Source organism: Urtica dioica, chromosome 7 (genome assembly GCF_054948205.1).
Source record: "Urtica dioica subsp. dioica isolate 48M chromosome 7, U.dioica_male_clone48M_v1_H2, whole genome shotgun sequence".
Taxonomy (NCBI): domain Eukaryota; kingdom Viridiplantae; phylum Streptophyta; class Magnoliopsida; order Rosales; family Urticaceae; genus Urtica; species Urtica dioica.
The window spans coordinates 39,269,869-39,294,698 of record NC_142762.1 but is presented as its reverse complement, the minus strand read 5'-3'; the positions used below and the strand labels follow the sequence as shown (position 1 = coordinate 39,294,698).

General features: G+C 35.2%; 2 protein-coding genes and 1 non-coding gene across 4 annotated transcripts; 1 reads left to right on the top strand and 2 right to left on the bottom strand.

Annotated features, from left to right (window-relative positions):
• Positions 1 to 5,399: 5,399 nt before the first annotated feature.
• On the bottom strand, positions 5,400 to 5,472 carry TRNAK-CUU (transfer RNA lysine (anticodon CUU)). The gene has a single exon. It is a non-coding gene; the product is annotated as a tRNA-Lys (tRNA).
• Positions 5,473 to 12,079: 6,607 nt separating this feature from the next.
• On the top strand, positions 12,080 to 14,800 carry LOC149391445 (S-adenosyl-L-methionine-dependent methyltransferases superfamily protein). Of its 2 annotated transcripts, none has more exons than XM_089619367.1 (8): positions 12,080 to 12,367; positions 12,470 to 12,537; positions 12,639 to 12,758; positions 13,016 to 13,094; positions 13,182 to 13,375; positions 13,450 to 13,561; positions 13,671 to 13,781; positions 14,333 to 14,800. In XM_089619367.1, exons 1-8 carry the CDS (start codon positions 12,206 to 12,208, stop codon positions 14,471 to 14,473), a joined length of 987 nt encoding a protein of 328 aa, XP_089475493.1. In that variant the 5' UTR covers positions 12,080 to 12,205; the 3' UTR covers positions 14,474 to 14,800. The 2 variants fall into 2 exon arrangements, with proteins under 2 accessions (XP_089475493.1, XP_089475492.1); XM_089619366.1 differs by having other exon boundaries at positions 12,618 to 12,758.
• UNE2 (Major facilitator superfamily protein) lies at positions 14,584 to 16,846 on the bottom strand. Its single transcript, XM_089619365.1, has 3 exons — positions 16,354 to 16,846; positions 15,548 to 16,266; positions 14,584 to 15,338 (listed from the first exon to the last, which is right to left on the bottom strand). The coding sequence occupies exons 1-3, from the start codon at positions 16,639 to 16,641 to the stop codon at positions 14,867 to 14,869; spliced, it is 1,479 nt and encodes a 492-aa protein (XP_089475491.1). The 5' UTR covers positions 16,642 to 16,846; the 3' UTR covers positions 14,584 to 14,866.
• Positions 16,847 to 24,830: the final 7,984 nt, after the last annotated feature.

Here is a 24,830-nt window from a genome sequence, read left to right as displayed (position 1 = left end):
ATGAGCAAACACAAGAATAAATGATCAATTGACAATATTTCATTTTATTTTTCGTTTTTGGTAAGTGGATAAGTTTCTTATTGACCCGTCTAAGCAATTACGTAGTAAATTGATATTATATCAACGATCTTTAATACAAGTTTTTGGTTTGGATCAGACTTCGTTTATGTACTTTCACTAATAAGTAATAAGTTTAACTTAGGACAATTACGTACTGGAAAGATAAATAGGAGATCGTCAAAAGATTCACTATAGATCTCTGGTCATGCAAACAAAGATTCAACATAAGACAAACAAATGATCATCATCATATGGATAAAAAAAAACTTATATGAACTCATAATTTTTTAGAATAATTTGTTGAAAAATGATATTAAGATATTTAATAATAATTATTAGGCTGTTTTGGTGACAAAGTTTAGTGAGGTGCACTCATCAAATTTGTATTTTAGAAGATCCATAATCCTCATAGTGAGAACTATAAAATTGATTATTTATTTTTCAAAATCAGAGCTAAGAGATCATGTGAAATTAATAATCAAAGTATATTAAAAAAACATCACAAAGTTGTGAAAGGAAATGAATGTGTTGTGAGAATGTAAAATAGTCACACCTTAAGTGAATTTTGAGATGCATATATAGATTTATCTTATACAAGGGTTCGAGTCTCCAAGAAAGACTCAACTTTATAGATGGGTTACGATCACAAGATCATCTCAATCACACTCGCGCCCGCCGCCGTTTGGTTGAGTTGGGCCTATTTTTATGGGAACTATAACTAAATAACTTTTCTGAAACGTTGAAATTACATTTATCCAATGTTTAACTAAAAATTGAAAAGTATTCACTTCAAATATTAACTGTCCAATAGGGACAAAATGCCCTTTGACCCATTTAAATTAAGATATAATAAATAAAAAATTACGTTTTTTACTTAATTAATATCTTACTCAATTGTTTTTCTTTTCTTTTTCTCTATCCACATATCTGTTTATAATAGTAAATATTCGTTAATAACTCGAACAGTACAATTAATCGACGAAAATGATGAATCAAAAGAACAACCAAATACATTATCCAATCTATGACATTACATTACTAAAAAAAATAATGAAAACGTAACAGTTTTTTTAATGCTCTCTTTCCTAAACAACTGGAGTATTATTGACAGTTATTAACAGTTCTTGATTTAGGAAGAGATATTAAATCTAACATCGAGCAAATCGGAGTATCTTTAGCCACCAATGAGAAAAATTTAGTTGCCCACATCGTAAACTTCGTTTAGACCGGCGGTAAAAATCATCTTCTGCTGATAATCGTCAAAGACCCTCGCTACAACTTTGTGTCAACGACGCTCAACCATGCACCATGTACCCACTTCCTGATAGCACAAAATCTGTAATACATTGTCATTCAAAATTCATCATTATCTCATTTTCCTCGATCCAAAGGCAAGATGGCAAGAAACTGAAGCCACTACGGACACCAGCCCCCATGAGAAAGGAACAAAGACGGCACTTGATTTGCTTTTTAAACCCTAAATCGTAAATACGTATAGAACAATGACACACTCATTTTTATTAGGTTGGATATAAAATACTATTTTAATTGGGTAGATGGTATATTTTTAGAATTTAAGATATTGTATTTTAAAATTTGTGATAAAGATAGAATTTTGTATGAATTGATTTCGGTAAAATTTTACATGTACATTGTTAGGGTTTGAGCCCCAAATCCGACCTAATCAAGCAACAATTAAAATCGCAAAGATCAAAATAACACACATACTTATAGTAGTTCACTTTGAATACAATAGCTACGTCTACGTTGTCGTTGCATATTTCACTATTAACTCAACTCGAGAGTTATGTTTACAATATCTCTTGAGCATTATGAACACATTGGCGCTTAGAGTATGTTTAGAGGAAAACTAAAGCTAACAGATACAATACTAAAATTCTTGAAACACCCTCAACTAACTACTCATAGAATACCCCTACGACTCTCAAGAAGGGAGTTACCACTCCCGTCTAGCCACGACGTATGACTGCATAAATCGATTCGCAGCATACTATCGAGAGTTAAGCATATAGCTCATTTAAATCCCTTACGTTAAGATACTATTCGAAGTTTCTAAATATTAAGAAAATAGCTCAAACTCAAATTAGATGTATGAGCTACATTATGAAAACGTAGACACGAGTTGAACTGTTTTTTTTAATACTTGAATAATTAGACAAGTGAAGGTAGTTATTTAACTAGTTAGAACAATTTTTTCTTTTATTTTTTTGTCAAAACATAAGCCCGTCCTTTTCAATTTCACTATGTATTTATTAATATACCAAAGTGTTGGATAAAACAAATAAATTGTCACCGTCATTGGAATCTTGAGTAGTTCATGGTCCATTTAAGGTCAAGATACTATATCATGCAAATGTGGGGAAAATAAAGTGGTTATATGTATGGCAAAATAACAAAATATTGTTATTTGTGTATCTATGTTTATGAATAGCAAGATGGATGTGTCGGCAGGGATAGATGATGATGACTTTTGGAAATATTTCGAAAGCCGAAAAAAGAATTATTATCACAACCAAAAACAAAAAAATTCAAACTCGAACAGGACCATTTCGTGAGAAGGTGATTAAGACAATTAACTGGAAGAATATAAGCATTTCGATCTTAATGAAAAATTGAATGGACATTTGATACAAGATTTTAGTTCGATTGAATACTGTGTAAATCATTTGGATTTTGAGATTACATCATGTTGAAGAAAAAAATCAGACTGTTTAAATTCAATCATCAATAAATAGTGTTAACAAATAATTTTATGAAATTGTAGTGATGGATTGGAGCCTAATGGCTAAAAGCATCCTACTAAAAAGGAATCAATGCAAACCATTAAGTAGACGTTTGATACAAAATTTGAAAATTTAAATTCAACAATTTTAAATAAGGATTTGGACGAGAAATAATGTGAAAATTTATTCAATAAGGATGAAATAATGTTTAAATCCAATAAATTAGAAATTATTGTTAGAAGGTTGGAGCTCACACTACCATACTTGGGAAAGATTAAAGTCTTATTTGGTAGGAGGGAAAATAGAAGGATGGATTGACATGGAGAGATTTTTCTATGGAAATAAATCAATTCTCTTGTTTGGTAGAGATGAAAGAAAACAAATTGAAAGAATTAGGAGAGATTCCTTTATGTATGACCCACACAAAACAATCCCTTCTAAATTGAAGGATTGCGAAAGATGGAAACAAAAAATGAAAGAAAATTACAAATATAACATTTAATATTCTAATTATTATACAAATATAATGGCAATTTAATAATTTTAATATACACACCAATCATTCATTTCTACTATACCAAACAAATGGTTAATTCTAATCTTTCCTCACACTATACCAAACAACTTTTTTAAAATTTATAATCCATCAATTTCCTTTCATTTCTCTTCCCTCTTACTTAATTCATTCACTCATTTTTCTCTCGCTCCTACCAAACAAAGCCTAATGAAAAAGTGGACAGTGTAACAAATTAAATATACAAAATTACAAATCACACAATTATGCTTAGTAGTAACATACAGCTCAACAAATTTGAATACAAACAGCTAAAGTAAATAAATACATTTAATAGACCAAGATTTGAAAATCAAATTTTGTTTTCATACCATGTTTATCGCTTTCTAGCTTATTTATTTGATTTTTAAATATTTTTTTTAGTAATTATTTTAAATACTCTCTCGTGTTCTTCTTTAAATCATCAAATAAAAATTACTAAAATTTCGTAGCCCATTTTATCAGCTTTTAATGATAGGGATATGTTCACCATTCTTTGCCTGTCAGCATGCTCCGGATAGGACAAGCTCATGTCCCTGATAAAAGACCTCGCCAAGGAACATCGCGGTTTGGGATTATGGTTTCTATGAAGGTAGTGTTGGGGGGTGGTAGCAAGCTTTTAGGACGTGAGCTGTGAGGGAATTTGGATTGTGAATGATTCGCAATGCTTGTTTGACTAATAAAACTTGGTTGAAGGCTTTGGGGTCTCAAAATCCAAGACCACCATCTGATTTATTTTTACAAAAGGTGTTACCACCAATGTATTTTTTTTACCAAAATCGTGCTAAAAGCCTATGAATTTCGTCGATCAATTATTTTGGTAGGAGGAAACATCTCATATAGTAGTTGGGGATGACATGGACAATATATTTGAAAATATTTTTATGTCGGCTTGGGAGAAGAAAGTGGATTTCCAGTCCCTCAACTTGTTCCAAATGCGGTCTTTTGATATGGGCAAGTAGGGTCTTTTTGGAACGGCTGGCATAGGCGGGGATGCCAAGGTATTTTTCATGGCAAGTTACAATTTAAACATTGAGGGTGGTGGCAATTAGGTATTGGCAAGAGGAATCGACTCGGTTCCCAAAGTAGATTTTTGATTCGTCAAAGTTGCTTTATTGACTGGATATGTGTTTAGGATATCTCGAATGGCCAAATAATTGCTGTTTGTGGTTTTGAAAAATATAAGACTATCATCGAGAAGAGAGGCCTTTGGTGCAAAATAAAAAGAGGAAAGAGGATAATAGATCTTCAGTAGTATAGTTATTCAATTGGTTTAATAGAGCTTTGAAAGCATGATAAAGACAGATTTCACATATAATTATTTTTGAAGGTTTGATGAGACTACTTAAGTATTAATGTAATAAATTGAAACGTTTTATGTTTTGTTTATGTTTTTATACACATTTGTACATTCAAATTTCAAATTTGACTCCCGAAATAATTGTTTATTGTATTGTGTTTCCGATCTTCGACATTATCAAGGCCAGATTTTCCCACAGACGATTTTGATACTAGGTTGGATGAGACAAATACTAATTACACAATAATCTAAAAACATTAGCTTAATAGACTGAAAATGGTATTTGATAAATTCAAATTCAAAATTTGATTACATTTTAGATTCGGAGCATAATTGTATTGAGTGTCCAATTCAACATTATATTACATGGTTGGAGGAGACAATTACTAATTGTACCATACTTGAAAAACATTTCTTTAGTAATAAATATATTTTTTGAAAAAATTTACTGTATTAAATGGGAATGGATAATTGATATACATTTTGTAAATTTAGACGAATAATTTGTTTAAATTTAGATTTGGAGCTTAACTGTATAGACTATCCAATCTTCAACATTATCACGGATTCACGGGCATATTTCACCCACTTGATGTTGAAAAATCCATACGTCAGCAGCAGCAGACAACATTTAACTGTCAGAAAAACATGCAATAGTAAATTTTTCTGCTCTCAAAATAGAAAAAATCGTTATAATATTTATATTAAAAGAAAAACAGAAAAGAACATATTACGTGACTGTCGCCCACCGTGGGGCTCGAACCCACGACCACAAGGTTAAGAGCCTTGCGCTCTACCAACTGAGCTAGACGGGCTTTTTGATTGTAAGTTGAAAACATTTAAAATAGATTGGCTTAATACGCAGAAAGATTCTAAATATGAGAAGTTCCCTTGGATATTGAATTAAGAAATTAACGAGAAATTGAGAAATATCACGAAAGATGAGACAAGATAATATATGATCATTAAATGGTTAAAATAAGAAGATCGGAATATCATGTTATTTTTTCAGCATTCTCTTACTCACTTGAGGTTTGATATTTGATCTACGCTTTTTTTTAATAATTTTTTTTATGGGTACTTTGTACTAAATTTTAAGGGAAATTTTATATGTAAAATTTTACTTTGAAAATTTTCAAAAATTGAAACGATAAATATCATTAATTCTAAATAAAATTAAAAATTATTAAAAAATATAGGGTAAAAAAACGGAGGTACACAGAATCTAAAACGTAGGGGAGCCAAAAAAAAAAATTTGGGTAAAAAAAAAACCTAAAAAGTTTTAGGTATAAAAATATGTGTTAGAGTGAGGACCAAGCATCTTAAAGGATATAACCTAGATCCGTCACGATATATATACATTAAGAAAAATAACTATGTATAAATTTCATACGGTAGATTATCGGTACATGTCATATAATTGTTTTCAGTAATTTAGGAGTCTAAATATATGCACTTTATATAAAATCATTTCTATCATCCAGAAATAAAAAGATAATATAATTAACATTGAACAAGTAAGGTACACAATTAACATTAAACAAAGATGGGTGGCAAAAAGATATATAATTTCTAAAATCGGATACACAATTATATTTTCTTAAAACTTAAACAAGTAAGGTACACAATTAATATTAAACAAAGGTCCCTGCGTCAATCATTCAATTGCATATACTGCTATCGTTATTGTTATTGATACTCTGATTTTACTAAGATACCTATCAACGAGTATTGGTAATGTATTACCAATAATACGAGATTGGTTACTGACGTGTACACATGTACACTAAACACTAAACAATGATATGTATAAATAATTAAAAACCACGTATCTATATTAGTCATTCTTGACATATCAATAACTAAATACCGTTGAGGATGTCTCCGATCCATTCGCCTGCACCGCCGTCCCGCCGAGGATATCTCAGATGTGATTATTGTGGGGTGAATTTGCTTTGAGTTATTTTTCTTTGGGTATGAGGCAGACTTTTTAGTTTAGTCTTTCGTTTTAAATTTTTAGATATAGTTTATGTTTTTATTATTTTGATTTGGTTTTTAGATCTAATAGGTTGTTTGAGTTTTTTTTTTTTTACTAGTCTCCTTTCTTTTGGTGTGTGCTTTTCCATCGATGTTCCATTGGGAGTTCAAGCTAGGAAAAGAAGATGGTGAATTGTTCGCCGGCCTCAAACCGTCGATATCATGTTGCCAAATGACACTTAATTTGCGGGTGTCGGGTTTGAGGGAGTAGAAAGTATTATTTGGATAGTTGTTATTCACATCATTTGTTACGTAAGAGTTTATCTTGAATATGTCTAGTCCTACATGATTGTCTCAGTGGTTTTTCGGTGACACCTTCGACACGTCTAGTCAGTTTAGTACTTGTGATCTTCTATCTCATTGTATTTTGCTCATTAGTAGCATTTTATTATGTATGAAATTTCTTTAATGAAAAAAGAAAATACATATTGTTGATATATGTCAAATATATATATCGTTGAAATTTCATTATTACTATTTTTTTATCGAGAAGTGAATATCAACTTTATACCGACTCGATTCCAATATATATCTGGATTAATTCCTTTTTTACCCCCTAGACTCGTACCTCGATTTCATTTCACCCTCTGGACTCGGGATTGTTGCAGAACTAATCTCAGAACTTATACACGTGTTACAACTTGCCACTTCCGTCAGTATTTAGACGTTAAGTTTAACTTTTTGATGACGTGGCAAAATTTTAAAGGGTATAATAATATTTTCTATTATTCTAAGATTTAAATATTGTTATTAGATATATTAATCATTAAATAAATAAATATTTCACATTACTCTCTCTCTCTCTCTCTCTCTCTCTCTTTCTCTCTTTCTCTCTCTCTCTCCTTTCTTCTTCTCTGCAGACCCAATTGACAATGGGATTTATTTATACAATAAATAAATTTAGTTGAAACATATTATTCTCAATTGAATTTGAAGAAGCAAACTCGGGCGAATCTCATCCTCTTCACCGGACGTCGAGCAAGCACCGGACGCCGAATCTCATCCTCTTCACCAAGAAATTGACCTTGGTCTCGATGTCCTCGATCTCGTAGATTATAGCCCTCGGCTCTTTCCTCAGCACGTCGAACGCTTCTCTGCGAATCAACCCGAGCCCGCAGAGGAAATCGACTCTGAGCTTCACGTCGAAACCCGCTCTGAGCTCTCCCTTGCGGAGGATCTTCTCCTTTATCGCCTCTCTGCATTTCAGCTTCCTCAGAAGCTCCAAGCAGCGAGAGAGCTCTCCGACCTCCATTGCGAGAAGCCTCGGCTCTCTGACGACCTCTTTCCTGATCGGAGCCCTGAGGTCCCCCTTCCTGGGAAGCATGAAGAAGAAGAAGAGGTCGATAGGCGTTGCGTCGTGTCGGCGGGGCTGGCAGAGGCGTTCCTTGGGGTGGGGGTGGGGCTGAACGAGCGCGTGCGGCGAGCCTGTGCCAACAGCTGCGCCGATTTCATCTATAGCTTCCATGAGGTGGTTTTTTTTTTTTTTTTTTTTTTTTTTTTTTTGCTACCACAACAACATGTTCAACTTGTAAATCAGAGCATCATTGTTTAATCACTGAAAATTCACGAAAATTCCCTCTTCCACAGATTTCCCCTATTCCACGCTTTTCCTCAAGAATCCTCAAAATCAGAGCATCATTGTTTAATCTCCGGTGCTACATACTTTCCTCAAGAATCCATTCTCCGATGAGCACAGAGGCTGAGACTCAATTAGAGAGTCAAACCTCGGAGAGAAGCGAAATCCAGAAGAGGACGAAGAAGAGCACGGTTTTTGCTCGAAGGAGTTACTACTGAGACTCCTCTGTATCAGCCTACTAGCCACATTCTCAGCTCCGCCATTAAAGCTCTGAGGACCAAACACCAAACTCTAAGGAGGATCACAGTTGTTGTTGTAGAAAGCCACGTGGCATTCCTCTGTTTTCACGGCGAGGCTCTCGTGGAAGTCTTCGAAGGCGTTTGGGAGCTCCGAGGCCGTTTGGTGAAGGTTTAGGGTTTGGAATTGCGACTGTGTTTGGTCTAGGGTTTGGTTCGCCGCCGGAATTTGGTGGTCCGAGAGAGCTTGGAGGATATCTATGGCCGAATCGGAGAAAGGAGAGAGATCGTGGTCACCGAATAAGAACTCCGTCTCCGGCGAGAGAATCTTCGCGTGGCTCGAGGTTTGGTACAGAGAAGAAGAAGAGCCATCGAAGACGACGAAGAGATCGGAGGACATTTGAAATTCGACGAAATGAAAGCGAAAACTGAAAAGAGAAATAAAACAAAACGATAATGAAAAAAAAAGAAGAGCAAAAGACAACCCACGGAGAGAAGAAAAGAAGAAGAAAGGAAAGAGATGAGATAGAGAATAAATGGATGTATTTAATTATTTAATAATATATCTGATAATAATATTTAAATATTAAAAGTATTTAGAATAATAGAAAATATTGCCACGTCATCAAAATATTAAACTTAACGTCCAAATACTGACGGAAGTGGCAACTTGTAACACGTGTCTAAGTTCTGAGATTAGTTCTGCAACATTTTCGAGTTAATGGGGTAAAATGAAATCGAGGTACGAGTCCAGGGGGTAAAAAAGGAATTAATTCTAGGGCAGTGTAGCGAAATAGCCAAAATGAAACTATAAAATTTGTTTTTAGCCTATGTTTCACAATTTTTAGGGAAATAGCCAACAGACTTATGTGGCAATAATTAAGGTCTGATTTACCCTTATTTATTAATAAATTCGTCACTTTCTCTCTCCTACATTTTTCCTACATAAAAACTTCAAAAAAACATATCTATCTCGTATGAACTCGAAATTGAGTGATTCCAAATCCCACGGATTCGTGGCGCCGAGATCTTCAAAAATAAAACCATTGTGTTTGATGAAGAATCATGTTTAATACCATAGATGTAGAAAAATCACGTTACTACATTAAATATGAAAATAACTGGAAATTTTTGAAATTATCAAAAAAATAAATGGAAACGTAACTATGATGCATTAAACATAATTTTTCATCAAACACAATGGGTCTATTTTTGAAGATCTCGACGCCACGAATTAGTAGGATCTAAAATCACTCAATTTCGAGTTCGTATGAGAAAGATACGAATTTTTGAAGTTTTGATGCAAAAAAAATTATTTGAAAAAAAATAGGAAAGAGAAAGGGACGAATTTGTTAATAAATAAGGGCAAATCAGACTATAATTATTGCCAGATAAGTCATTTGGCTATATCCCTAAAAATTGTCAAACATAGGCTAGATCCAAAATCACATGTTTAAAGTGGCCTAGTTACTTACAAATGGGCATTGTAGCGAAATAGGCAAAATGAAACTATGAAATTTGTTTTTAGTCTATGTTTCACAAATTTTAGGGAAATAGCCAACATGATTATGTGTTAATAATTAAGGTCCTATTTACCCTTATTTATTAATAAATTCGTCATTTTCTCTCTCTTATTTTTTTCCTACAATTTTTTTTACATAAAAACTTCAAAAAACCATATCTATCTCATATGAACTCGAAATTGAGTGATTCCAAATCCTACGGATTCGTGACGCCGAGATCTTCAGAAATAGATCCATTGTGTTTGATGAAAAATAATGTTTAATACCATAGATGTAAAAAAATCTACCTTAAATATGGAAATAACGGAAATTTTTTGAAATTATAAAAAAAAATGGAAATGTAAATATGATGCATTAAACATAATTTTTCATCAAACACATTGGGTCTATTTTTGAAGATCTAGACGCCACGAATTTGTAGGATTTGAAATCACTTAATTTCGAGTTCGTATGAGAAAGATACGAGTTTTTGAAGTTTTGATGCAAAAAAAATTATTTGAAAAAAATAAGAGAGAGAAAGTGATGAATTTATTAATAAATAAGGGCAAATCAGACCTTAATTATTGTTACATAAGCCATTTGGCTATATCCCTAAAAATTGTCAAACATAGGCTAGATCCAAAATCACATGTTTAAAGTGTCCTAGTTAGTTACAAATCTCTTAATTCTATATATTAACCATATTTGTGGGATAATAAAAAAAAAATTATATGGACTAAGCCACTTGAAACGTGGAAATTGCAATCTAGATAACGTTTCAGTTAAGTTTCAAACATAACCACAATTGATGATGTGACTTTTATTAGTCATTTAACAATTTACATGTTTATCTTTTGTTTAAAAGTCGGCTGGATATCTCACCTATTTATTTTGGTTTATTTTCGTTTATTTATTACACGCATAAATAAAAATTAAAGAAAATTTATTGACGATTCACTAGTTACTTATTTTAATCAATATTTAATTTGTTTCTTATATTGTATTCATTAATGATTTTCCTGTTTAAATATTGAAATTTGCATTCAAGAGTGTATTAAGCCTGATGATGTTGTTGACTTTCTTATTAGTAGGACTCAAACGTTGGCTACTGTTTTATTTTCACTCATTTAAACCACACAAGGGTATATTCGATATTTCATAGTCCTAAATTTTAGTAAATGGTTAGATTACAAAATTTATCAAACATGGGCTAGATCTTAAATACCACATTTCAAAAAAGCTACGTTACTAATTTGCTCTAAAAAAACAAATAAAACCCCTTTATAAAAAAAAATGGCATAAATTTGCCTTTCAATTAAAATAAAGTTCTATGCATCTTCCATATTTTTTTTCCTTCATAATTTAATACTAAAAATATGTGTTCACTTGGCAAACAAATATCATTTTCATAATTAAAAGGACAGTGTAGCAAAATAGTCAAAATGAAATTATGAAATTTGTTTTTAGCCTATATTTCACAACTTTTAGGGAAATAATCAACGGATTTTTGTGACAATAATTAAAGTATGATTTTCTCTCTCATATGAACTCGAAATTGAGTGATTCCAAATTCTACAGATTCGTGACGTCGAGATCTTCAAAAATATATCCATTTTGTTTGATGAAAAATCATGTTTAATACCATAGATGTAGAAAAATCACGTTACTACCTTAAATATGGAAATAATTGAAATTTTTTGAAATTATAAAAAAATAAATGGAAACGTAAATATGATGCATTAAACATAATTTTTCATCAAACACAAGGTCTATTTTTGAAGATCTCGACGCCACGAATTTTTAAGATCTGAAATCACTCAATTTCGAGTTCATATGAGAAATATATGAATTTTTGAAGTTTTGATGTAAAAAATATTTTGAAAAAAAATAGGAGAGAGAAAGTGACGAATTTATTAATAAATAAGAGCAGACTTTAATTATTGCTAAGTCATTTGACTATATCCTTAAAAATGTGGTAAACGGTAGATCCAAAATCGCAATGTTTCAAATGGCTGGCCTAGTTAGAAATCTCTAATTAAAATGAGTAAAAATGTGTTCAAAACATAATCATCAAGACCAGTCAGCACGCTCTAAAAAAAAAATTAATAATTGGAAATCAGGAACGGCAAAGGACTTCCCTGGAAACGAGAGGTTGAGAAGCTCGGCGGCTGAGGAACCACCCGGGGACGCATCATTCATGGCGTCGTTTATCGGAAACTTATCTCCAGCGTTTTTACAGAGCAGACTCGCCGATTCGAGCCTTCTCTCGGTCAAATCACGCGAAGCTATTATTCTCAAGCGCCGACTTTCCATCGTCGTCCGAGCCGCTTCGAACGCCGTCGCCGAAACCAAACTCACTGTACTATACTCAAACAACTCTCTTCCGTATCGTAATCGAGTTCCGATCGCTCTTCTACGGAATTGATTCTCAAAATCGGCGCGTTGCGTTCGCGTATTGCAGGATAGCATTTTGGCCTGCCCTATTTGCTACCAGCGATTGGAATCGGACCGCGATTCGCCTTTGTCTTTGTACGTCAAGATTTCCTCTCTCTCTCATTTTACCTTTTTTTTTTCCGTAGTAGTTGATTTCGCTTGGATTGGGCTTACAGAGAGTCAGTCTCTGGGACCAGTCTACAGTGCGGCACTTGCAGGAAGACTTACTTCGGCAACGACACACATTTCGAACTCACGGCTTCGAGTGGTGCCAAGACCTACGGTGATCCAATGCCACTTGCCACCGAGCTCTTCAGGTACTTCCTTTCTCTCTTTTATTGCCCAAACAAAACAGATTTAGAGTGACCTATTAGATCAGTCTGTCACGTTATTCTCTCAGTCTGTTAATCAGTTAGTTAGTCATACTTACCAGGATATATATGCAACGTACTTATAGTTCTATTCAACACAGACCTAAGTATAATGAAGACCATCGTCCTCTATATCTTCTCTATCGTTCCTACCCCAAAGTTGACAGATTTCAGTGAGTCCAATCTGAAACTGTTTGTCTCAGGACGCCATTGGTGTCGTTTCTGTACGAGAGAGGTTGGCGGCAGAGCTTCTCGGGAGGTTTCCCCGGCCCAGAGAAAGAGGTCATTTCCTTTGCCAAGTCACATGTATATATATATGTATGTATATACATATATAGTTGTGACTAAGTAGAATGTTTTGTGTTGCAGTTTGAAATGAGTAAGAAATTCTTGGAGCCAGCGTTCGGCGGGAGGATTGTGGATGCGAGTTGCGGGAGCGGGATGTTCTCAAGGCTGTTCGTGAAGAGCGGTCTCTTCTCGAGTGTTGTTGCTCTCGACTACTCCGAGAACATGCTCAAGGAGTGCCATGATTTCATCAAGCAGGAACCGGGTTTTCCCAAAGAGTTCAGTACATAACCACACTTCATTCATCAACCTTAAATTTTTTTATTTGATTTTATTTAATTCTGTTTTATAGGAAGATAAGTTTGGTGAGGGCTGATATAGCTCGTCTTCCGTTCGTTTCCGGTTCCGTAGACGCTGTTCATGCTGGGGCTGCTCTGCATTGCTGGCCTTCTCCATTGGCTGCTGTGTGTACCTTTAAATGTTCAACCTTGGCTTATTAAAAAAAATTATCGAGATTGACATGTTTTGCTTTGTGTCTTCCTTTCGAATAAAAAATGGTTTTTATTCTGTTAGGTTGCTGAAATCAGTAGAGTCTTGCGACCGGGCGGAGTGTTTGTTGCTACAACCTACATTCTTGATGGACCGTTTAATTTTGTCCCACTCACCCGGAACTTTATAGTACAGGTATTACATTTTCAACTTGGACCTTTGCTATGTACAGAACCCGGATTTTATGATGAAAAGTGAATATTTGATGGGAAATGAGATTTTGAAGGAAAATCATAATTCTCTTTTGTGTTTGAAAGTCGCTGAAAATTTGAGGGAAAATAAATGGGATAGGTGAGATGAAAGACACTCGTGCGAGCCTCGTGTGTACGAAATTTGGTGGAATTTATTCTCCACCCGACTTTCAGGGAAAATGGAATGTCACCTTTAGTTAGTTTGGTATACATTTCCCCACTCATTTTCTTTCCCTCAAATTTCCTCCAAATCCAAATAACACAAAAAATATGAGGGATTCTATCTCTCTTCCCATCCTATTTTCTAAGTTGCAGACTCACCCTTACGTTTGAAGTTATTCCCCTCTGAAAAGGATGGGAAATTGCTCAAAGGGAAAAAGAAAAAAGAATGGCAATAGATACAGACTGTTTGGTATCATTGCTGCGTTCTGTTTTTTGAGTCAAGAGTCCGATGCATTACTCCATAGCTAATTTTTGTTGGTCTTTTTTCCCCAGAACATTCGGCGATTATCGGGCAGTACCAGTTTTCAATCTGAACAAGAGATGCAAGATCTTTGCGAAGCCTGTGGGCTAGTTGGTTTCTCATGTATCAGGAACAGAGCTTTTGTCATGATCTCAGCTACTAAACCCAGTTGAGCCACATTTCTGGAGGAGGATGTTACCCTGCGCTCAATATACACTCATATATACTGTATCATATAATAGCACAATCTATTAGATATCATTCGCATATGTAAAAAGAAATATGTATAATGTGCGGTTCATTCAAAGAAAAATATCTACTTTGATTACAATTTACAACACAGCTGGATTGACTGCCATATCAAGCTCTCACTATAAAGCTGTTGCATAAATGCCGCCACTTATTTTTTTTTTCTTTTTTTTTTTCCTTCCTGTTTAATAGCCAAAACTTTACACAAAATGTAATACTCGTGTCGTGTGTATCTCACTCATGCTTTGATATTTTTTATTTTCTTGTACTACTATACAAATCCTTGAAACTTATCTTGAGAAGTCTGAAAACAGGTGTCACTCTGGGCTGAGATTTGCAAATGTTAGCTGACGGTACAACAGAGTCTTCTCATCGTCCTCGTCGGAATCCAAACAATCTTGTGCTTCTTGGTCCAACTCAATAACTGTCTGAGGCTCTTCTTGCGAGTCCAGTGTAGTCATCTCCGACTCGATCAAAGCCTCCATTCTCGCTCTTTCCCTGTCTCTGGGGTAGGTCGAGTAGAGAAAACAGTAGATGACACAGCACAGAGCCATAGGAACTCCTATCGCCGTGTACAGAGCCTTCGCCAAAGACTCTGCATTTCCCCGGTCTGTGGCGATTTCCTCCGAAGCAGACGACCCTTTCGCCACCGGTTTGTAACCGTAAACATGCTGAGCCAACAGCCCAACAACCGGAGGAGCAAACGACGACAGAATCGACTCGAAACACCTGTCCAACGCATAGACGCTGGTTCTCGACCTCTCTGGGACTATTTCCGCAAATATAGGACTGACCCAAAACAAAAACAAAAAAATGTTAGATTTCCTCAGCTTTAGTGTTGAGTTGCGTCTGCCCTAGTTTCTTTATATGGATTATACTCGAGCTTGATATTTCTGGTGACAGACAGTCGTCACAGTTAAGAGTGAAACATCATACATTTCTATGGCGATAATCCCAACATGTTGGTAGCTACAGAGAGCGGGAGAGGAAGGACTAACTTGTTTGTGGCGGGAGCGTTCCACGAAATGCAAAACCCCATGACGAACAACACGAGGGCATAGGCGATCCACGACGACGAAGACGGTCCAGCTGGCAGTCCCAGGAGAAGCAAGGCCGCGAGAGGGATCGCGGAGGCGGAGCTTATCTGAGCCAAAACGATCCTGCCAGAGTCGGGGAAGCGCACGGCGAGAGCATCCCCGACCGTTCCCCCAAACAAGCCTCCGAGCGAGCCCGAGACCACAAACAAGCCCACGAGAAGAGCGGTGAGGCCGTGAGAGAAGCCGGCGAGCTCGAGCCACATGGGCGCGAACGACAGCGCCGACCACGGGAACGACCCCGTCACGCCCTGCGCCACGATGATCCGAAACGACGGGATCTTCGCCACCTCCACCGCCTCCCTCGCCAGCTCGCCCACGCTCAGCGCCGACCGCTCGCGGCGCGGGTCCACCGCGTAGAGCCGCAACAGAACCCCCACCGCCACGCTGGCGGACCCCACCGCCAGAAACGAGAGCCTCCACCCGGGAATCCCGGCGAAACTCGTCGGAGCCAGGATTATCGCGCAGAGACCCCCGAGAATGGCGCCAAAGTTCCCAGTGAGCTGGAGCCACCCGAAGGCCGTGCCGCGGCTGCGCTCCTCCGTGGAGTCGGCCACCAGGGACTGAATTGCGGGGCCCACCAGGGCAAGTCCGACGCCGTTGAGAGCTCTCGAGGCCGCCACCTGGACAGAGGAGGGGGAGGGGAGGGGGGGCAATATGTCAAGAATAAAACTTGGGCGGGGTTGAAATGTCAAGAGTAAAAATTGGACCTGGAGGAAGGTGGAGGAGAGGGCGACGAGGAAAGTGGCGGCGGACCAGAGGAAGGCTCCGGCGGCGATGACGTGTGCGCGGTCGTGGCGGGAAGCGAGGTAGGCGGCGGCGGGGTAGCAGGCGGACTGCACGGCGGAGCGGAGGAGTGTTAGGGTTCCTAGTCCGGTGGGGCCCGCGTTCAGGGCGGCTCCGATCTCTTTGTACACTCCAGGGAGAAGAGACTCGTCAGCTCTCTCCATGATACTCGCCAGGTTTACGAGAATCATCGTTACTGTCTCGCTCTTCATTTCTCCGATCCACCGCCGGCGACCGAGTCAGTCGGCTCTGCGGGGTTCGGATTCGACTCGCCGCTGGAAGTTGGAATTTTCTTTAGTTCGTTTACTTTTGTTGGCGGGACGAACTGTACATATATTGGACTGTGTAGTTGGGCTATAGTTGATAAGAGCTTCGGATGCTTCCCTATTTGAATTTGAGTCGGCCCAAATCAAACGGTAATTCATTTCTCTTTTCTTTATTATACGGATTTGATAATTTTATCACACTATATTGGGTAATAAGATGGATAATTCACAATGGATAAATCCCTTAATATCAAAATAAGTAGTATGTTTATACTCTAAATTAAAATATTTAATTAAATATACCGTGTTTATGAATTTCAGTTGACTTTATAAAAATATTTTATTCAAAGACAATCGGAGAAGAATATTTTCTTTGAAAGTCAACCGAAAATCATAAAAGGTCATATTTGACTCAATAAAATCTTTTTAAGGATATAAACAAGATATCTATAGTGATGTAAATGAATACATCTAGAATTTCTAGAAACAACTATCATATTTGGCAATATTTTGATGCTACACATTAGGCGCATATAATATTTTTGGTAATAAAAATCTAAGAAGAAGAGTAAGGAAGGAAGAAAAATTGATTATCTTCTTTGTTATTTATCTCAAATGGAAAATAAAATTATCTACCTTGTATGTGTTAATGCTTATATTTCACCGACAAAATTATATTATAATCGAGACCAAGAAAACACATACATTCATTGAGGTTTTTGGGCCTTATAAACCACTCGTAATAAGGAATTTGTCATATGAGCTCATACTCTTCGCCTTCAGAAGAGAGACAATCTAGTGAACTATTTTTTAATGGAAATTCTCATTAACAATCAAAATTGGATTCGGCCATACAAAGATCTCAGATAGAGGTTGGACTTTTATTCAACAAATAGATCTCTTGAACTGTAAATGAGAAGCAGAAGACGGAGAAAGCAACCAAAAGAGGCAAGGGTCTATTATGACCTGAATATCAATCCCGACAATGAGCTCCTTTATGCCCCTTCAACACAGATCTTTTGCAATTCTTTAAGCGAGCAAGGAGCACTGTCTAGTAGCAAACAAGCGCTCAAAATCATCGCCAACCTCGAGCATTCGAGGCACTCCAGACCTGACAAGGGTCTAGACAAGAAATCACCTCTTCCACCAACACCATATTTTTCTAGCTAAAACTAACTCTCATCTGTCTAACTCTAACTCCTAAAAACACCACCCATCAGACACTAAATAACTAAACATAACTAAACATTACCACAAACAAAAACTAATCCAACAAAAGCCATCAAAAACTGAATATGAAAACTGCAATTAAGCCTCGCCTAACCACACTCAAAGCCTCACCCAACCACACTCTTAATCCCACCGTATGCTCCTTTCTGTCATCATCGTACGGTCCAGTCGAGAAGAACATGGAAGGCCTCCACGTTAACATATCAGCGAAGAACTCGCCCCATCAAAGTCACGACCATTCGAGTCTCGGATAGAATCACCAAGCACAATACCCTCGTATGAGTCAACAATCTGACCCATATCCGAAGAAAAAATCCAGATCTGGAATTAAGTCTCTGAGTAGGCCTGGAAGCAGACGAACTACGCTCGAACCCAAGACCACACCTTTACGAAGCGTCATATCTGGAATAGAGTAAGCATCTTCCGACTCGAGGGCCGATCTAGAACCAAGCCGTATCCTCCTGTCGCTCGACATTGAACAAATCCCGGGAATAAGGTGTAGCGACAGAACAAGAAATAAGCATTCCATGTGGCTCGTCGTCTAAAGAAATGTGACAAAATGGGGATTCAAAAGAAAGCTGGCCAACGTGTCTTGGTGGAGAAGAGGGACGAGTCGAGCGTTCGGTGTTGAGCGATAGTCAGCTGAAGGAAAAAAAACTTGGGAGAAAGGTCGAACTCGCGAACAAATGCGACCCGCGCCTTCCCCTCGGTCGGTGTCATAAAATCGAGGTCCGAGTCCCGTGGGGGGGGGGGGGGGGGGGGAGAGGAAAACTTTAGGGTCTTTTGGAGAGAAAATACTTTGGAGAGCCAAAATGGGTGCTATAGGAATAGCTTCATTTGTCTGCAAAGGTTCTCTTTCTTTTTTCCTCTAGTGAACTATGATCGATAAACTTGTACCCTGGACTAGCATCTATCAAAATACTCTGGTCAGTGTGTAGTGGATGAGTGAGAGGTCGAAGCATCTGTATGTAGCTTCAATATATATATATATATATATATATATATATATATATATATATATATATATATATATATATATATATATATTGAAGCTACATATATATGCTTCGACCTCTCACGCATCCACTATATATATATTAGAGAGAGAGAGAGACTATTTTAATCATTGTTTTTTTTTACTACTACTTGGTTATTTATGGTTAAATTACGATTAGCCTAACTTAACTTACTTGATCATTACAACCATATACCGAGACTATCAACTAGGTTCATGTATTTAATATATTGCCTTTTTGGTATAACTAATACCAATACATGTGAAAAATAAAAATTGAAATAACTAGAAAAATTTCATGGACTAGACCACTTGAAATATTCAAGTGAGTTGCCAGTGAGTTGGGTCAGGTTGGCCTTTTTGGATATTTGATCAGAGTGAATGTCCTATACTGAGATGGGGTGCCGTGCATCCATTGTTGGGCAATCTAGGTGCTAGGTGGGTTGGGCGTTCAAGTAATTAAATGACCAATGACCAAGCGACCGAGAGCTCGACAACATATAGGTGTCAAGGCTTGACGCTGATTGCTAGATACACTTAAAAATATAAGCTTGAAGTTGATCCTTCTTAATAATTATTATTTTTCTCCTTCGAGTTTTACATTTTTTTTTATTTTTGCTTCAACTCTATTGTTTCTTTCTACGAGTACACTTAACATATTTCCTCCGAGGTTAATTCTTCTTAATAATTATTATATTTTCCTACGAGTTTTACATTTTTTTTTTCTTTTTGCGTCAACTCTGTTGTTTCTTTCTACGAGTACACTCAACATACTTCATCAGGAAAGTGAGATTACATTTGGACCACACATTCACACGATTATTATAACGGCCTGAGAAAATTGGCATAATGTGGACCACTTTTCAATCATGCAAAGCAAATCAGACAAAATATATGAAAAAAAGCTAATGAGAGCATCATCAGTATTCTGATATGGAAGAGTAGAGGTCTAGCCGCTTTAGAGCATTTCCAATGGAGCCCTTAAACTCTCATTTTGAGGGTTTTAGGTGCTCCAATGAAAGTTATTGGGGACCTTCAAAACTTGATTTTGAGAGTTTTTTGAACAACGGATATTCAAATTTGAGGGTTCACTGTTCACACTCTAAAAAGTTATTGTGTAATTGTGTTTTGGTCTTTTATTTTATATAAGTTGTTATAATTGACCCTGTTTTTAAAATTTAATCAAATATTTTATTTTTTGATACATAAAGATAAAAATATTATAATTAAATCCTTTTTAATTTAATAATTTGGTATATTTACTAGTGGATGAATAAAAAAAAACATAACACATACTATTAATATTAAAATTAACACAAACTAATACAAGTAGGGTAAATGCATTAAAAACATTACACATGCTATTACTAAAGTATATTTTTTTTAATACTTGTGTGTAATTTTAATTCTTCATCTATGTTTTATTAAATTGTAACTCTATATTTATGTTTAATTTTATGTTTCCGTTTATGTTTTTTTTTTAAATGTAACTTTATATATTGTGTATGTTTTATTATTATTTATGAAGGTATATAACAATGTTCATTATTATTAAATATTAAAGATTAATACGCAATGTAAATAAATTTTTGAGATTTGAAAATTCTAAGAGTACTAATTTTAGAGTAAAGGCCTTAAAAAAAAGGGAAAATAACACATTTATACCCTGTGTTTTAGTGAAATGTCGAGTTTAACCCTCAGTTTTCAAAAATGTCGAGTTCATACCCTTTGTTTAACTAAAATGACGAAATTATACCCTGAAATGAATAACAGCGTCACAAATCTCCCTTTCATTGATATTAACTCTTATATAAGAAAAACCGAATCAAATTCTCAATTTTGAAATAAAAATAGCCTTAAATTGAAATTAAATAATAAAACTCATGCCGCCTAAGAAATGACTTCATTCCGTGTTCGAATTGTAACTCTAAATCTTGGATTCTCTGTTCGAATATGCGATTTTGATGACTATCAACTATCGATGTTTACCCCTTTGCCTCTTTCTGTGATCTTCACGATTAAGAGACTGTTGTTTATTTTTTAGTTTTTAAATAAATTACATATGTAGCGCGAATGAATAAATATAATTGGTGTTTATATTATAAATATTATAGTCAACGTCAATGAAAAGTCAATAAAAAGAATATTTGTGACACTGTTGCCTATTTCAGGGTATAATTTCGTCATTTTAGTTAAACAGATGGTATAATTTCGTCATTTTAGTTAAACAGAGGGTATGAACTCGACATTTTTGAAAACCGAAGGGTAAACTCGACATTTCACTAAAACACATAATATAAATGGGTTATTTTCCCAAAAAAAAAATCATTAGAGTAAAGAGCATTAAACCGTCATTTTGAAGATCGAGATCTAAAGATGAGATCCCCATTCGAGATGCGTCAACTACTAATCTATGCGCTATATCTTTTATAGAGAGAGAGAAAGAGAGAGAGTCCCCCACAAAAGAACCAGCAACAGCTCCACCACTTGTGGGTCCCACAAAGCAATGCTATGCTCTATCTATATGTTACCTATTTATTACACTTACGCGGCGGCCCCACCACATCATTACCCTACGTGTCTTCATCCTCAGCCGTCCACGTGTCCCATAGCACACCTCCTCGCTCGCTTTCGAATTTGTCGGCTGCGTAATTCGTTGCTTTGTTTTCTGGCCAACCATAAATCTGTGACCATTTTCTAATTTACAACACGTGATGTGTCATTCCATTGGTCAGGTCCTTTCTTCCGTTTTTAATCTATGCGCTATATCTTTTATAATAATAATAAAATAAAATAAATCTATGTGCTATAATGCTACATCTGATACTGCCTTTTTTATATAAAAAAAATCCAAAATATATTAACTGAGGAGATTCTCATCGTCCAGCCGTTTTTATTCTCTCAAAATGCTGCTATTTATTTTTAAAAATGATATATTTCAATTGATCCTAGAAATATACAATAAGCAGAACATTAGATAATTATATCGGTTTTAGTTTTGCCAAAGAGTAAGGGGGCAAAATAGAAAATTCGGAAGAAAGGCAAAGCTTCAACCTTTCCCAATTTTATTTGTAGGCATACGGAATTTTATTCAACGTTTAGAAAGATGAGACTTCTGAAAAATAACGTTTCAAACTTTGTATTTAAAGTGATTGCTATTACATATACTATATAAGGTGATAATTAATACATAGATTAAGACCACCTTCATCAAGAAAAACACATAGATTAAGACCAAAAAATCTGAATATATTGGAGCTGACAAATATGACAAAAAATAAAAATAAAAATAAAGCTGTCATTTGTGACGTCGTTTTTTTTTCCGTCACATGATATTGAGTGTCGAGTGACCAACAAGAACAACTACCACTTGGTTGCTATATAGGTCGTAAGCAGTTTTTCAGCCGCCACTTTGTTTCCGATCTTCATTTACCACGTTATTACTCGAACAAATTTTAAACTGAATTGCATACAAACTATACATTAGTATTTCGTCATTTTTTTTTGGATGAATATATGAAATTAGAAAATTAAAAGATAAATATTTCAATATTATTTTGATAATCAATAATTCTTCTTGTAAATAATTGAAATTTAATTGCTTGATTAAAAAATGATTCCTCATTTGTTTGTGCATCTAACTTTGCGTATTTATAAAATTTTTACTGAAATTACTGTAAAAATTTAATAAGATGTTCAATTAACCTAGGATTTAATAATTTTAGGTATTAGTAATCAATCATATTAGTTATAAGCTATTTATTTACAAACACAATTTCATCCGCAAACATATATATATATATATAAGTCCCATTTTACGTCATTATTTTTTAAGAGAGATCGATGACATCATTTATTTTGATTAGATAATTAAAAATGAGGATTTTTTTATAATAAAAGCTCCTTAAATGGATATATTGATAAAACTCAAACGCTTAAATTATAAGAATAGCACCAATGATATTTAAAAAATTTCTACACGAAGAAGATGAAAACTGGCCAAAAAATAATTATAAATACAAAAAAACATGTGGGTTACCCATCTATGCAGGTAACTAGTCATTATCAAATTATTACACAAATTACGAGCGAAACGTCAGTATTTTCCAGTTGCAGATTGCGGTTTTAAGGGTATTGATCGACTGAGATACACGCTCAAAGAAAATCATACCATAGATATGAAGTTCATATATGAAGAAATATTCAAAATAATTCCGATAAAAAAATCGAGAGACATAAAAGTCAAATCTAATAAGTCTGGATTATTAAAACATAATAATAATAATAAAAAATATGAAAAAAAAATTATCTTTCTCTAATTCGAAAATTTTCAATTAGTCAACACAACCGGAGTCTGCGTATGAAATTATGTTTACTCTCTCATAATTCATTAAAGAATCAGAAAAAACAACTTTGTTCCCTTAGAAGTGAAGCTATGCCAGATGTGTAGATGCTATAATGTGGTGCGTGTGTATATTATAAAATGCGTGTCTTTCTATAAGTGTGTGTATCTTCAGGTGAGATATTTTGAGGAGAAATATAAGGTAGTGGGGAACATGTGGGGTTCCGGAAAACTGCTTAGCCATCCGTTAAGGCAAATCATTTACTGTTGAGATAATATGTGCTTTTCTTGTCATATATGTACAAGTTAACCACCGAATAATTTTTTTTAATAACTTATTTAGTTAATCATTGTTTACAAAAAAAGAAATGAAATGTTGAAAAAAATTTCACGATCTAAATACTTATATTTCTTTTCCTAAAAAAAAGAAAAATACTGATATTTCATACGCTTTCTTTAAGCAAACTGATTAAAAGTTGGCATTTATATCTCGGCAGCAATAATGGCTTGTTAAAAGGGAAATCATGGGGTGGCTTCTATTTATTTTATTTATTACATGTGTGGCTCAACGTTCGTGGTGCTCATTGAGAATTAATTTATGTGACACTATTTCATTATTATGATGTTGTTTTTGTATGCATGAAGCTATGTATGTTCAATTTTGAGTTTATAAAAATGTCTTTATATTTCAAATTTACAGAATTTTGTTATAATTTGTACTTGAATATTTTATGTAATTATTTATACAATATACATATTCTTTTTATTTATTTTTTTATTTTATTTTGTGATATGAGAATGAAATAGTAAAAAAAAATGAATAAATAACATATTTGTCCTCCAAACTACAACTTTTGTTACAACATACCCCTCGTAATATAAAAACTTATTATCTATCCTTTAATATCACGTTTCGTGTCATTACGGTCATTCCATTGATGGTTTCTCCCTCGCCGTTAGTTATATTACCATGTGCATGTCACGTGATAGTCAAAATAAAGATATTTTTGTTAAATACATACATTATTATTAGATTACTCTAATTAAAAAACAAAATCATAAATATAAAACTTAATCTAAAAATAAAAGAGAAAAATAGTCTATCTATGTCTCTCAAAACCAATCGCCGCTCTAATCCTTTGTGAAGGCCCTCTCTGTCGCCATCTCCGTCGGAGTCGAGAATCTCCACCATCAACGCCCTCCAACCACTCTCCCAACCCATCATCCTCTGGTTTCGATCCCACTCGAATCCTCTCCCTCTGCAATGATCTTCGACCTCTTCGGCAGATGAGTCATTGCAGATCTCACAGCTCAGCCAAATTTGAAGGCAACAAATCTCTGTTGATGAAGAGTCTTCGAGACAAGTCCATGCGCTCAAACCGATCAACGAGGGCGTTCAAATTCAAGGAGAGAAACAACGTTTGGAAAAAAAAGGATTTCATTTTGGAATCATAGATAGATGGAGGTGAATCGAAGAATGCGAGTGATCGATCGGTGATCATCTCTGGATTTAAAGCTCCATTGTCGCCGAAAAAAATTGTAGTCGAC